At 37.7% G+C, this 15,153-nt stretch overlaps 1 protein-coding gene across 1 annotated transcript in view; it reads right to left on the bottom strand.

Annotated features, from left to right (window-relative positions):
- The window catches only part of LOC144974963 (ubiquitin carboxyl-terminal hydrolase 15-like), a 48,660-nt gene extending 34,630 nt beyond the window's left edge, over nt 1–14,030 (bottom strand). The window contains 5 exon segments of the mRNA XM_078918528.1: nt 3,657–3,802; nt 6,150–6,294; nt 8,323–8,432; nt 9,198–9,325; nt 13,917–14,030. Of these exon segments, the coding sequence (XP_078774654.1) occupies nt 3,657–3,802; nt 6,150–6,294; nt 8,323–8,432; nt 9,198–9,325; nt 13,917–14,005 (618 nt within the window). The 5' untranslated portion in view covers nt 14,006–14,030.
- Between the last annotated feature and the right edge of the window lie 1,123 nt (nt 14,031–15,153).

Here is a 15,153-nt window from a genome sequence, read left to right as displayed (position 1 = left end):
TTCAATTGGGCAGCAAAAAGGTTAAAATTCAATTTCATCTATTTGGAGAAGGGATTTAGATTGGGCAATGTTTAAAACACTTGGGAGGGTGTTGAAATAGTAGTTAAGTTCAATAAAAGTAAGCTAAGTTCAAACTGTGACTTTGACAGAAACGAATTATTCTATGTACAATTTGGTGAAGGTTTTAAAGACAATATAATAAGATAAAAGACAATTGTTGGAAATTGTTTAAGATGAAACCAAGGTTGTGTTTAGCTAGATAAAAATAAAATTTTTGAAAGTGGATGAAAGAAAAGCATGTGGGTTGGATGGCATAAAAGGCAAATTGTTGAGAGTGTGTTATGTAAACTTAATTCTTTATCAATGCAACAATCTTGCATTCCTGCCATTTGGAAAATGTCTAAAACTAAAACTGTTCCTGTTCCATAGAAAGTGGAAATTCTGTGCAAAAATTATCTTAGACCAAAAATTATGACCTCAAAATTGATTTTATAAATCAAATCCACAATTTCGCTCTCAATCAGATTCACATCAATCTGCTTACCAACATAATAGAAGTGTTGTGGATGCTACCATCATATTTACAAGCAATTAGACCAACCAAAATTGTTATATATAATTATGTTGATTTCTCCTCTGTGTTTAACACAATTCAACCTCATTTTCTGGTGGAGAAACTAAAAAAACACTAATGATAATCCTCAACTGATTTTATGGATTCTTATTATTGGATGGAACACAGTAAGTCGAATTTCATAAATTTCATGACTTCAAATGAAAAAGCATTACCATTAATATAGGTGTTCCTCAAGGATGTGTTTCTTTCACCTAGTTTACTTGCAATTTATATAAATGATTGCACTAATACAAGCCTCAATTTAGTACCCCTTTTGAAATTCGCCAACGATACAGCCTTTCAAGGACCAATCGTTAAAAAGACAAATCCACTACAGGTCAATAATAGATAAATTCATAATTTGGGGTTAAAAATTTAATTTTGCATGCCACAAAGTTCTTTATATTCCATTATTCAATTTATTTATACTGTTATCTGTATAAATCCATAGTATTTAATGTCACCATTTACAAGCTGAATAATTTCTTTTACCAGATATGTAATCCATCTAATAAAAGTGCGGCTATGTGGTCTTGTATGACACTCGCTTTCGAATTGGAAGGTCCTGGGTTCGAGCCTCACTCGGCGCATAGTTGAGTCCTTGAAGAAGGCTCTTTACTCACATTCTCTCACCGTACTCAGGTGTAAAAGGAGTACCTGGCCATTAACAGCGTTGTCTGTGTAAGAAGAAATTGTAATATCGCCTAACAGGCATCATGTCCCGTTCTACATGTTAAATGTTGCTGTTGGGCAAGGACCCCTGTAAAGCGCTGTGAGCACGTTTAGTGGATATTGCGTTATATAAAAGCTCTTTTTTTTTTTTTTTTAAATATTGGTTTGTCTGATTTCAGACAATTGTCTGGGAATTTACAGGCCTGTTTTACCCGCATGATATATTTACTTATTTATATACTTCAGCACACACGCAGTGACATTTCCTTTTTTTGGGGGATAATGTAATTGATACTCATGTTAGTCTCAATATAAATAATAATAATGCTGAAAACTTATATAGTGCTATAAGACACCAGACTCTAAGCGCTTAAATTAGAAATTACTTAGGCTGAAACAAAATCATTAACACACACAAGCACACACACACACACACACCAGACCATCTTGCTTCTCATATCATCTACTAAAATCGAAACAGATATGTTTTAAGTGAACGTTTAAAAATAGACAAAGATTCTTTTTTACGAATGCTCTGTGGTAAGGCATTCCAAACAGAGGGTCCGAAATGAGAAAAGGATCTCATTCCAGCATTATTCAAATAAAATAAATTTTTTTTCAAAAGATTCCATGCACACATTGCTCTGCACCTTGAATTCTTTTATAGAAGTTGCACAAAGTGAAAATATGATTTCATATTTGAATTTGAATTTTCATTAAATTTGACCCAACAGGGAACATGAAAGAGGATGGTTATCAATACGTGAAAAAAAAAAGTTCTTTGTTATCCTGATGGAGCGCTCTAATTTTATGGTGGGGGAGGGATTAATCTATTTCAGCAGTGTACCTGGCAGGCAAGTAAATGCTGTGAATACTAGTGCGGGGCGGTCCTTGGCAAGCTTAAGGACCACGGTCCTACGGTCCCTGGGAAATGAAAACCGCAAGGACCGGTCCTTTTCGACATTGAACATTCCTGAGAGACTGTTGGAAGTTCGAACCGTTTTGACCTTTGGGACCGTGGGATCGTTCATTCTTGAACCGTTAAAGACTTGGGACCGCGAAAACCGTGGTCTACAGGAGTAACACACGGAGTAGTCACACTCATTTCAAATTTTAACCTAATTAGAGAAGAGGGGTGATGCCTTCTTTATTTGCTCACCGTACTTCATTGTTACTTCGATAATTTAGCGTGAATAAAATTTGAAATTTATCCCCATTAACGGAGATAATGGAATCGCCCAAGGCGTTGATCGAGTTGTTCGTGGCGTTGATACACACACGCAACTCCTACCCCTCCCCCCACACACACACATTAGAGGGCAACGAGCATTGAATAGTAAGAGAGAGACGTGAAGTTATAATAAGAGGGGGTGGATGCGGTAATAAGTGGGGTCGATGGTGACTTTTCGCCAGATCTAACAAACCCAGGTACCCATTCACTGCTGAGTAGACAGGGATTCAGAAAAAACTCGACTGCACCCGGGATCGATCTCTGGCCCTTTGCGTATAAAGAGAGTGCTCTATCAACTGAGTTATCGGGGTCCCCAAATATTCTATTGGACTTTTTAAAAATACAGACGTTATAACTGGGTTTTTGGAAGGAAGAAACTAATGAAACTCATATTATTTGATTAGTTAAAACACCAAACGAAATTTTAATATTATTGTATTATTTTAAATGACAACAATGCGATAGAAAGGAGTGGTGACAAGAGATGGACAAAAGAAAACAAAAAATCGGACTTGCTACTTGCTAGGTTCCAGACACACACACACACACACACACACACAAACACAAACACACACATCTTTAGAAGTCACATGCATTTCAAACAATAACCCATTAGAGAAGAGGGGTCATGCCTTCATCATAGATCATTGTCATTGCGATCATTATGGTGTAGTAAATTTTGAAATTAACCCTGTATAATGGAATCATCCAAGGCGTGCGCCTCCTGTTCCCCCCATCTCACACACGAAAGGGCGGTTTGCGGAGTGGAGGGAGGTGGTCGTCTGCCTCTATGGTCGTCTGTGTCGCAAAGGGGGTGGGTGCGATTAATTAAGTGGGATGGGTGGTGATTGGTGGAAGATAGGCAAAGAACCGAGGCAACGAATCGCTGGGGAAGTAGTATGGCGCGAGACCGTTGAAAGGTGATAAGAAGTGAGGACCGCCGCCGGTCTCCCACTTTGGGACCGGTCCCCGGTTCACAGCTAAAGGACCGTGGGACCGGTCCTCAGCGCGGCACTAGTGAATACCACTCAGTTCTAGAAGTTAAATACTTATCTGATGTTTAAATTTCGATTTCATACCATCTGGAAGTTGCCATTTAAAAGTCTAAAATTTGAAATAAAGACTTCACTGTCTTACCTGCCCTTGATATAATCCTGCTTCCTGAAGAGTTGCATCTTTGTTGGAAAGATTTTCGTATGTATTGCTCATATACCGGTTCCAAAGCCGAACTTCTTTCTCATCAGGTATACGAAAAATAGTTCTCATTTCCCTTTCAACAGAACCTTAATTGAGCAATGTGATAAAAACAAAATTTAACTTTTTCATTTAAATCAGACAAGCATGTATTTTGATGGGGAAAATATGGTGGTAACCAAGGTAAATAAAAAGGTTGTCAGGGACAATCTGAATATATACATTCGTCCACCAAATGCTTTATAAAATAAATACTAAGTCATATTTAGCGATCTTAAGTTTTATTTTGTTTCTGAATAATGATAAAAGACAAAAAAAAACAAATTGAAAATTTGAAAAACAATGAAGTATTCTAGTGATATAGGATCCAGCTACCTTAACATCGCCCATTTTGTCCGGGAATTTCACAGTTAAGTACACATGAAAATAAGAAAAATGAAAGGATGACCAGAAAGATGTTAGCAAATCTGACACAAATCATAACAACCCTATATTAGATCTTCATTGAAAATGGTAATGTATTCATACAATTAACATCATCAAGCACAAGAACATTAACTAGAGTCGTTCCTTCCCCTACCGACCATTTCCCCAACCGACCAAATAGACAACACACGTTTTTTTGAGTTTTTGTTTTGTTATGTCTTTAATTGAATGACTTTAGTTGCAATAACCCGATTACATAATCTATGAAGACTGCTTGCGCCACTACAAACTGTCAAAATAGCAAGTTGTAGCAAAAACTCACTCAAATTGACAACTTTTGTTCAGGTGAGATGAAAATGTTTCTTGTCTTACGGGTTGCACGTCATCCGTCAAATGTAACTCTTCTAACCGTAGAAATACATTGAGTGGCTTAAAACTGCCTCCTGGGATCTATATTTAGGCATTACTATTGTCAAATCTGTGTTGAATCTCCATTGTGCCATGAAAACAGGTTGGTCGGTGAGGAAAGGGCATTTTCACATGTCCCTTCCCCTACCGACCAAACACTTTAAATGGGTCTTTAAAAAACCCTACCAAAGACCTTAAAACGTTTTATGTTGTTTTTTAATTTTCTAGACCTGGATGTGTAAATAGTTGCTAAACAGTCTGTCGTTTAACAGTGGCTGCTAATAGGAAGGCAGAAAGAGAGGCTACAAAGAAGACTAAGCAGGAAAGGATACGTCAGGAGAGGGAAAAAATGAAGCAGATAGATTGGCACTGAAGCAGAAATGGAGATGGAAGGGCAAAAAGAGAAAGACAGAAATCATCCTCCGCGAAACTAGTCAGAGACTCATACAGAGGTTATTTTGGACGATGATTCATCATGTTCATTAAATTGCTTCAGCAACAGAGAATACAATGGCCGAATGAGTTGCGGACGGTGCAAGCGCTCGTTATATATTTTTTTTTAACAATGCTCGGGCAGCCAGTGTGATACCATTGAAGCCCTTGACGAGGAAGGGCTCGATGAGTATTTGTTTCAATTTGTTGTTTGTTTTAAATAATAAATCTGCATGTCATGTCTTGTCCTCATCATTATTATATCAATGTTTCCTTGGCAGGTAGACATTGGAAAGAGCTTCGAACGAAAATTTTAAGCTGATTTGTTTTTTTTTTAATGAATAAATGATAGTCTTATTTACTGTTTATTTACGATGATATTTACAGTACAGCCTTTCTTGTTGTTCATTTAAACTTTATATCAAATTGTAGTGCATCATAATAATGTTCCGTTAGTGGTCAGATCGAGTGGTCGGTAGGGGCAGGCTTTGGGTGGTAGGGGAACAATGGAAAAGAATGTGGACGGTAGGAGAAAAATATATCACAATTACATATTTAACACCACTAGAACATGGATATTTCTTGCCAGGGAAAAGTCAGTTGACAACCCAAATCTATCATCGTCTTAAGATTTTGCGACATTGCTCTTTGAAAACAGTATTATTTATAGTGCTTGTGTTGGACAGATTATTTCTCGTAAGACATGACAAGGCTCTTAGCAGACGGTAGGGGATGGAACGACTCTAGAAAGTAATTGCTATCAAACATGCCCCAAAAAAAAAAAAAAAAACAAGGTATTTCTTTAACTTTCAGATTTATCGACTAAAAACTGCAAATATATGCATAAATATAACCTGTTACTTTGTATTATCATGAATTAACTCTTTATGTTTTTCAACTAATAAAAGTTTTAAAATTTCCCTTCAAGGTTCAACAATTGCCAGTTCTACTCACAATGAATTCTTAAACATATACTTAAAACAAACCAAAAAAAATTGTTTTTAATTTTTAAATAAGGATAACAACACAGCCGTTCCTCTTCTACTGCAATTATTTTCAAGCACGAAGACCATAGGAATGTCTATATAACAGAGACTTTTCATAGACAATTCAAAAATAACTTAAAATCAAGAAATTATTATTATTAACTGTGAATAAGTATAAACCAACCTATGGTATCAGATCGACTGAAGGCATGGGTGACATGTTTTGTGGTGTCTCCGTTTTCACATAGCTTGAGGTCCATAAAGTAGACTTCTACTTTGTAGTGTTTGACAAACATACCCTGTTCTATAGCCTTTCTCTTTATTGGTTCCTTTACATCAAACAAGGAAAAGTAAACAGAGTGATGATGTTTTCAATATTCTTTTAAATTTTACCTCTTGTAACGTTTACACAATAAATACATTAAATCTTTTTAACTTCATGTTCTGAGTATAAGCCATTGCCTCATAATATGAAAAGTTGGTACCCAGGAGGATCATCCAAATTTCCTTGGTTGGTGGGCAATAACTATGTTGAAAATACTTTCTACATTACTCATTACAAATATGTTGTCTCTCAACAAAACAGAATAAAACAATCAAGTATTGATATATGAAACTTGATACATGGGGATCAAGACGAGATGAAAAAAAGGATTGTCCACAACATAACTTCATTTCAATTAATCTTCTTCGTATCTTGATGCACATAGAGCATCCACCAGACATCTTCTGTTTTGCAGTAGCTGTATTCCAGGACAGGCCTGCTTCCTATATTTCTTTTTCCCTGGTCCTTTGCCAGGTTTCTTTGGCATTAAGATTTTTACTCTAAGGACAAAAGCCCATGTTGAAAATAATTTCTACAAAACTCATTACAAATATGTTGTCTATCAAAACAAAAGAATATAACAATTCAGTATTGATATATCAAACCAAGAAACCAGGGAACAGGCACCGGAGTAAGGCAAAGATCTGAACAAGTGTGTACGAAAGGTGCCAGACAAAGCAAGAAAGAAAAACACAAGAAAAAAAAATCAGTTCATCTCGACTTGGGATCGAACCTCAGACCCTCTGACTACTGTGTAATGGTGGCCCATCTGAACGGTGGTCAGAGGGTCTGAGATTCGATCCCCAGTCGAGGTGGACTGATTTATTGGGGTGTTTTTTTTCTCTTGTGTTTTTCTTTCTTGCTTTGTCTCGCACCTCTTGTACACACTTATTCAAATCTAAGTATTGATATATGAAACTTAATACGTGGGGATCAAGATGAGATGAAAAAAGGATTGTCCACCACATTCATCCATTTCATTTAATCCTCTTCAGGCCTTGAGGCACATAGGGCATCCATCAGACATCTCAATTTTTTGCAGTGGCTGTATTCCAGGACAGGCCTGCTTCTTTTATTTTATTTTTTATTTTTATTTATTTTCACATGGTCCTTCATCAGGCATCTTTAGGTCTCCCCCGCTTTCTCTTCCCATATGCTGTCCTGTACAGGTCTGTCTTGGGAAGTGACTTTTGTAAACATTCTGACGACATGACCCAGCCAATGCCATCATCATCTTCTTTATTTGGCTTTCAATGCTAATTGATAGTTCATCCGTAACTAAGCATTAACCAATCAGAATATTTCCTATCATTTACCCATTCCGTCCTCTTGACTATTTATTTCCTTAAAAGGCCTGAGCTACCCTTAGTGTGTGCCAAACACAAAATAAGTAAATGAGTATTTCTCACATTATTTTGACACAATGATAAAAGAAATAGCATCACAATGCTTGACAACACTGCATTGTTTTTAATCATCTGTGTTAAATTTGTGAGTGATGCTCAGGATCTGTGGGTTGCTCTCACCGGGTGATAGGCAAGTACTTTTATTTTAATTTATGGGCCTTCCGATCACGGTTATTGATTTGATTTCAGGGGCAAAATATACGTTATTTAAATATGAGAGTCAAAAATAAAACCACTGAAATGTTTGATTAGTTTTAATAAATTATACGATAACTGACTGACTTTCAAAAGTCTATGCGTTGTATGTTGATTGAATAACTCAAGACTAAGATAATAGTAAAAAAAGCCATCCATGTCAATAGCTTGACAGGCATAGATAGCAACAGGAAGTCACAGAGGAACCATTGATTGTCCATCACAACAAGCAATTCAATAAAATCATGTTAATGGCACTAGTCGTCTAAAGGAGAAAAAATGAGTATGTATTTAAAATACGTAGACACATAGTCTTTTTTCCTAAAGATAGCAGATATTGACTTTGAAACACGCTTGGGGGGGGGGGGGGGGGGGGGGAGAGAAGAGAGAGAATTTTAAAAATATGAATGACTTTTTGTGATTTATCATACCTGCCCTGGTGTTAAGCCATACCATGACTCTAATTTGGCGTATGCATCAGCATGAAGCAGGACATAATCCATTTCATCAACCAAGTGCTCCTTCAACGTATTTGAGTTTGCTGTTAGGAAAGTTAAGAATCTTAGTCAAATAAAAACAAATGTTTTTGTTTTTGTTTGTTTTTAAGTGTTTTATGGCGCTTGCAACACATTAAGGTCATATCAGCGCCAGTAAAAAGGAAGAAAATGGGATAGTAAAAAGTTCTAGAATTACAATTAAAGCAAAAAAGAAAAGGTGAGACAAAGGGGAATTGGTTCAGATAGGAAACAGATGTAGATTCCAAGAACACACTGTCAAAGTACTTAGTTTGAGATCACCTAAAAGTCTCATCCAGACACAAGCACAGGTGCCAACTAAGAGGAAAACACTCAAATGTTCACAAATCATATAATATAATATGTAAACTAAACATAATACAATGCATAACAGAGAGATGATTTACAAGGCAAAAAAATATCATCTCCCAAAACTATAACTATACATTCGAATGTTTCCCTCCCAGCCAAGGAACTCTGGCCAGGGTCAGGACAAAACTAAGTAATCTCATTCCAAGACAACAACAGGAAACAATTGGAATATGGGTATGGGGGGATAGAAGACACAGCATGTATCTCCCTGCCCACTATGGGAGGTCAGGATCCCCACCCAGATAAAAACAAATTGAAACAAAGAATTTGACAGACATTGGAGAAGCTTCCTGGAAGAAAAAAAAAACAACAACAAAAACATGAAACATGTTTGTTTCTTTTCTCAAACCATAAACTCCTGTCATCTATTTTATTAATTATATATAAAAATTATTTTTAAAAAAATAATTGTAGCTTACGTTGTAACAGCCCACAGTTATCAATAGGACCTGGATTTGCAGTGGGGTCACTAGCATTGTAGGTTTCCCAACTTTCATAGCAGACATATTTTTTCCATTGCTTGAACCACCTCACATCAACCAAATACCTGGAAATAAGATACCAAAGTATACACAATAGAAAAATAGCGTTCCTTTGCAATATGAACAAATGAAACAGTATGCTTTTTACAATAATGATGGGTTGTTATAGCTGAAAGAGTGGTTTCAAGTTTTGGTTTGAAAATTTGAATAAGTATTTAAACTTTGACAAAATATTTACTACACAAATGCTCAGTGGTATGGTCTTCTATGCATACAAACTAATGTAAGAAAAAGATCTCATCCAAATTTTCATAAGGTTTTAAATAGACTGATGTCATTCTCATGGACTCTAACAAAAGCCATTGAGAAGCAACTGGACGGCTGCTACACTCTTATGCTGCGGATGGCCTTCAATGTAAGCTGGAAAGAGCACATATCAAATGAAGAGCTCTACAGTGACCTGCCCCCAATGACCTCGAAGATACAAAAGAGAAGACTGAGACTTGTGGGGCACTGCTGGAGACACAAGGAGGAGATTGCAAGCAGTCTTGTGCTATGGCAACCACCTGAGAGAACCAGAAGCAGAGGCAGGCAGAATAAAACATACATTGACTGTCTGCTAGATGACACAGGAATGGACAACACCTGGGAGCTGCATACGCTTATGGAGGACAGGACAGAATGGCGAAGACTTGTGGCTCATGTTGGGTGCCCCAAGTGGCGGCCTAAGTAAGTAAGTAAGTCATTCTCATATACTGCATGAACAGTACAAGGCATTATTCACCACTGAAAATTTCACAATATGCAAAAAAATGAAAAATGCCCAAGACTTCGACACAACTATTTTTTATACACCATTGTCGTCGTCGTCATTATTAATATTAATAGTGGAGAACCCACAATATTTGTGAGGTTGGCTGAGAAAACCCTGAAGGTTGCAACAAGCTTTGATTCGAGATATGAGCCAAAATCTAAGACAATGTGAATTTTTAACAAATTTTTGATTTTCGTGAATAAGATCTTTAAGGTAAGATGGCGCTTCGTTATTTTCTTGAGAGATAATTTGGTGCCAAATGCATGCTATTTTATAATAAATCCATGCCTCAAAAGGCAACCCCAATGAAGATTCATGAGTGATTGTCTGGTTTGTACAGTAGTTCTAGTGACAATACGGAAATGACAATGATGATGATGTGGGGGTGGTTGTTGAAAAAATAGTGATTGTGACAGTGATGGTAGTGATAGTGATGTTTGCGCAGGACTTCCATAGTTTCACAAAACGCCTAAAGAGAGGATTTTTTAAAATCATTATCGGGGGAGAACCCCCCTCAACCCTAACTAAAGATACTTAATTAATTTGATGAAACATGTTTGTCATCACTTGCAATATCGAAACTGATGGGAAACACAGTAAGTAATAATCGTGTTGGCCGGAGTTTTTGAAAATAGAAAAATCACACCACTAAAAATGAAATAAAAGTGCTGTGAACTACAGAACTCCTCCCATTTTAGCTGTGGCTTGGCAATAATGGCGGTTTCTATGAAACAATTCGATGTCATAATATTTTTTTTTTTAAACTGACAAGAGCTTCTATATATAGTGCAATAACCACTAAACGAAAATGTGCTAAAAGCTCTTTAATTTCCATTTCTTTAATTTCTTTAATAGGCAACACTTAACACGTAGTACGGGACATATGCCTGCTAGTGTGTTAGTGTTAGGCTATATTACAGCTTAGTTTGACCTCATTTTGTCACTTTTACTTTTTCACGTTAGAATGTTCATTCTCACTTCTGATCAAAAAAGTTTCAAAACAACCAAATGTGCAAATGGAAGTTATCATTTCTTACAAAATAGAGGAATTTATTAAAAAATCAGGCAAATTAGTTTGTTGGTATTATATGTGACCGTGGTGATTTTGAAACTGAAACTACGGAAGCCCCCCCCCCCCCCCCCCCCTTGTGACTGTGTCTATCAATCGCAATTACAAAAGGAAGTGTCTGGGGAGATCCAAATTTGTCTCGCAGCAATTTCTGACATGACTCAGTGGAATTTCAAAAGTTGAAAGTGTAATTACAACATTTGGTGGTTGTAGTAGAGATGATGATGTGGTGGTGGTTGTAGTAGTAGTGGTGATAGGGATGATGTGGTAGTGATTGTAGTAGTAGTGGTCGTATGGATGATTGTGTGGTAGTGGTTGTAGTAGTAGCGGTGGTAGGGATGATGTGGTAGTGATTGTCGTAGTAGTGGTCGTATTGTGTGGTGGTAGTTGTAGTAGCTGTGGTAGGAATGATGATGTGGTGGTAGTTGTAGTAGTAGTGGTGGTAGGGATGATGTTGATGTGGTTGTAGTAGTAGTGGTGGTAGGGATGATGTGGTGGTGATGGTGGTTGTAGTAGTGGTAGTAGGGTTGATGATGTGGTGGTTGATGATGTGGTGGTGGTTGTAGTAGTAGTGGTGGTAGGGATGATGTGGTAGTGATTGTAGTAGTAGTGGTCGTATGGATGATTGTGTGGTAGTGGTTGTAGTAGTAGCGGTGGTATGGATGTGTGGTAGTGATTGTCGTAGTAGTGGTCGTATTGTGTGGTGGTAGTTGTAGTAGCTGTGGTAGGAATGATGATGTGGTGTTATTTGTAGTAGTAGTGGTGCTAGGGATGATGGCGTGGTGGTGGTTGTGGTAGGAGTGGTGGTAGGGATGATGTGGTAGTGATTGTCGAATTAGTGGTCATATGGATGATTGTGTGGTGGTAGTTGTAGTAGCTGTGGTAGGAATGATGATGTGGTGTTATTTGTAGTAGTAGTGGTACTAGGGATGATGGTGTGGTGGTGGTGTAGTAGGAGTGGTGGTAGGGATGATGTGGTAGTGATTGTCGAAGTAGTGGTCATATGGATGATTGTGTGGTGGTAGTTGTAGTAGCTGTGGTAGGAATGATGATGTGGTGGTAGTTGTAGTAGTAGTGGTGGTGGTAGGGATGATGTTGTGGTGGTTGTAGTAGTAGTGGTGGTAGGGATGATGTGGTGGTGGTGGTTGTTGTAGTGGTAAGTAGGGTTGATGATGTGGTGGTGGTAGTTGTAGTAGCTGTGGTAGGAATGATGATGTGGTGGTAGTTGCAGTAGTAGTGGTGGTAGGCATGATGTGATGTTCTTTTTAGTAGTAGTGGTGCTAGGGATGATGATGTGGTGGTGGTTGTAGTAGGAGTGGTGGTAGGGATGATGTGGTAGTGATTGTCATTGGTCGTATGGATGATTGTGTGGTGGTAGTTGTAGTAGCTGTGGTAGGAATGATGATGTGGTGGTAGTTGTAGTAGTAATGGTGGTAGGGATGATGTGATGGTGGTGGTTGTAGTAGTGGTAGTAGGGTTGATGATGTGGTGGTGGTTGTAGTGGTAGTTGTGGTAGGAATGATGATGTGGTGGTAGTTGTAGTAGTAGTGGTGGTAGGGATGATGTGGTGTTATTTGTAGTAGTAGTGGTGCTAGGGATGATGGTGTGGTGGTGGTTGTAGTAGGAGTGGTGGTAAGGATGATGTCGTAGTGGTGGTAGGATGGATGTGTGTATTATAGAGTGGTTAGGGATGATGTGTGTGGTGGTTTATAGTAGTGAGGACAGATGATGATGTGTGATGGGTTGTAGTAGTAGTGGGTCTTAGATGTGGTATGGGTAGTGAGTAGTGTTGTAGAGTGATGTGTGGTGATGTGTAGTTGTGGTAGGAATTGATATTGATCTTATGAATTTATCTCAAAAAGAAAGAAGAAAAGAGAAATAAAAATAAAGGCAAAGGGAAAGAGGAAGAAAAAAAAAAAAAAGAAAGAGAGAGAGAGAGAGAGAGAGAGAGAGAGAGAGAGAGAGAGAGAGAGAGAGAGAGAGAGAGAGAGAGAGAGAGAGAGAGAGATATTAAAAAAGGCAATAGGTACCTACAACTGAGAAAAAAAAATCCATACCCATTTGTCCCTTCAACTTCAACCATCAACTAGCTAATCAAAGAACACCACTGGTCTTCTATGTCAATTGTGACATTTGGTGCCATTCTGTCTGGCCCGACGTCATAAAAACGGGACCGTCACCAAATTTCACGAGACTGAGCACAGGTGTCAAAATATGACATGTCATAATGCGCATAATGGTGATTTTGTGGTTTGAGGAAAATATTTGACACGGCAAATTCAGCGGAAAATTTCTGAGAAATTCTCAAAATCACGGTTTATTTATCCAAAAAATAAATTTAAAAAGATGGAATTGTGATGGGGATGGGGGGAGATAAACTACCATTTAGGCGGAAGATTCTCAGCCCTGCAGTAGCCAGTGGCAGTATCCTTACTTACTTCTACTTACCCATTACAAAAAGCATTAAATTTAAATTATCACGGGATATCAATTTAAGACGTTAATCGGATTGAATCATCGACCGAATCATCACTTATCATTTTTTATGTATATAAATTCAATAAATATCACTGATCACAAATTCACATTACATTTTCTACACTACTGACTACTACTACTACACACTGAAACTGAAAACACTGCTGACTACACACTACACACAGGCAATTGAAACCGGAGCTCTAGTCTAGAATACTCTGTAAGATGATAACGATAAAATATAACAAATCATCCTATATAAAAATGTTATTGTCTGTAAATAATTGAGACTTACCATATTTCATCTTTTTTTACGCTAGCTTTAAGGTGCTCACTAATAATTTGTTTTTGAGTCTCTGTATTCGGTGGGCCTCCTTCAGCCATCTTGACATATAACCGGAACTCGGAACTCGGAAGAGGTAGTTCTCAGTTCTCTAACCTATTTCCGTTTATTTGTATTTCTTATAAAATTTACATGTTTATTTATTTTTTTTATTTTTTTTATTACCTGTACGTTTTTAGATCAACATATTACTTATAAAGTTTGAGCGAATTTGGTGATGTCTATCAAAACCAAAACACCCCAGTTGAGTGACAAAGACAGTAACATATCAAGATACTTAGAAAACTGACGAAGAATCTTTCAAAAATTTGTTAATTCTTTCCCCGGTTCTTTTATCTTTTTATTTATTTTTTTTTAAAGGGGTCTCGTATGGTGATCTCCCTGCAGTAATGCGAGAAGAAGAAGGAATACTTTTTGAAATACAAAAATAAAAAACCCGGAATGTTCAACCCCCAAACCCCACCTTTTTACAATGACACCGTTGCAACAACAAAAATATGTAGCCCGATGTACAAGGTGGTAAAGAGCAACATTTTGCGCATCCACTTATTACGTTTACCGAAGAGAGAGAGAGAGAGAGAGAGAGAGAGAGAGAGAGAGAGAGAGAGAGAGAGAGAGAGAGAGGGGGGGGGACGATTCTGCTATGAGCAGCAGTGAATAACTGGACTGGCGACACCTGTCTCTGTCTCGTTCAACCCCATTCCTCAAGCATGACGGGTTTCCTTACTATCCACGTTTCACCTGTAAACTCTTTTACTTTTTTCAAACCGACCATACGACCGCTCCATTCCTTGCTACAACAAATATTTAGCATTTAGCACATTACACACAATTTAATGGCGATGTAAAGTTGAGGAGCGGGAGAGGGGGTGGGGGGATACAACGATTCCTTTTCTATTCATACCAATCACCCCCAAAGGTCAAAGACGTTGTTGTGGTCGACATTGGGCTGCATTAAACGAATTAAGAGCATCGTTAATTTAACCTTGTTAGAGACATAACTCACATTTCGTACTATAATATGATGATGGTGATGATGATGATGATGATGATGATGATGATGATGATGACGACGATGATGATGACGACGACAATGATGATAATAATCATTTATAGCCACGACGATGCCATGCTCTATGCCCTGCACAGTTTCAAATAGGATGACAATCTAAATATAACTCATAAAATA

This window comes from Berghia stephanieae, chromosome 6, assembly GCF_034508935.2.
Source record: "Berghia stephanieae isolate SIO BIC M18660-M18661 chromosome 6, UCSD_Bste_1.3, whole genome shotgun sequence".
Lineage (NCBI taxonomy): Eukaryota > Metazoa > Mollusca > Gastropoda > Nudibranchia > Aeolidiidae > Berghia > Berghia stephanieae.
The sequence above is the reverse complement of the archived record's forward strand: the minus strand, read 5'-3'. Positions and strand labels throughout refer to the sequence as shown.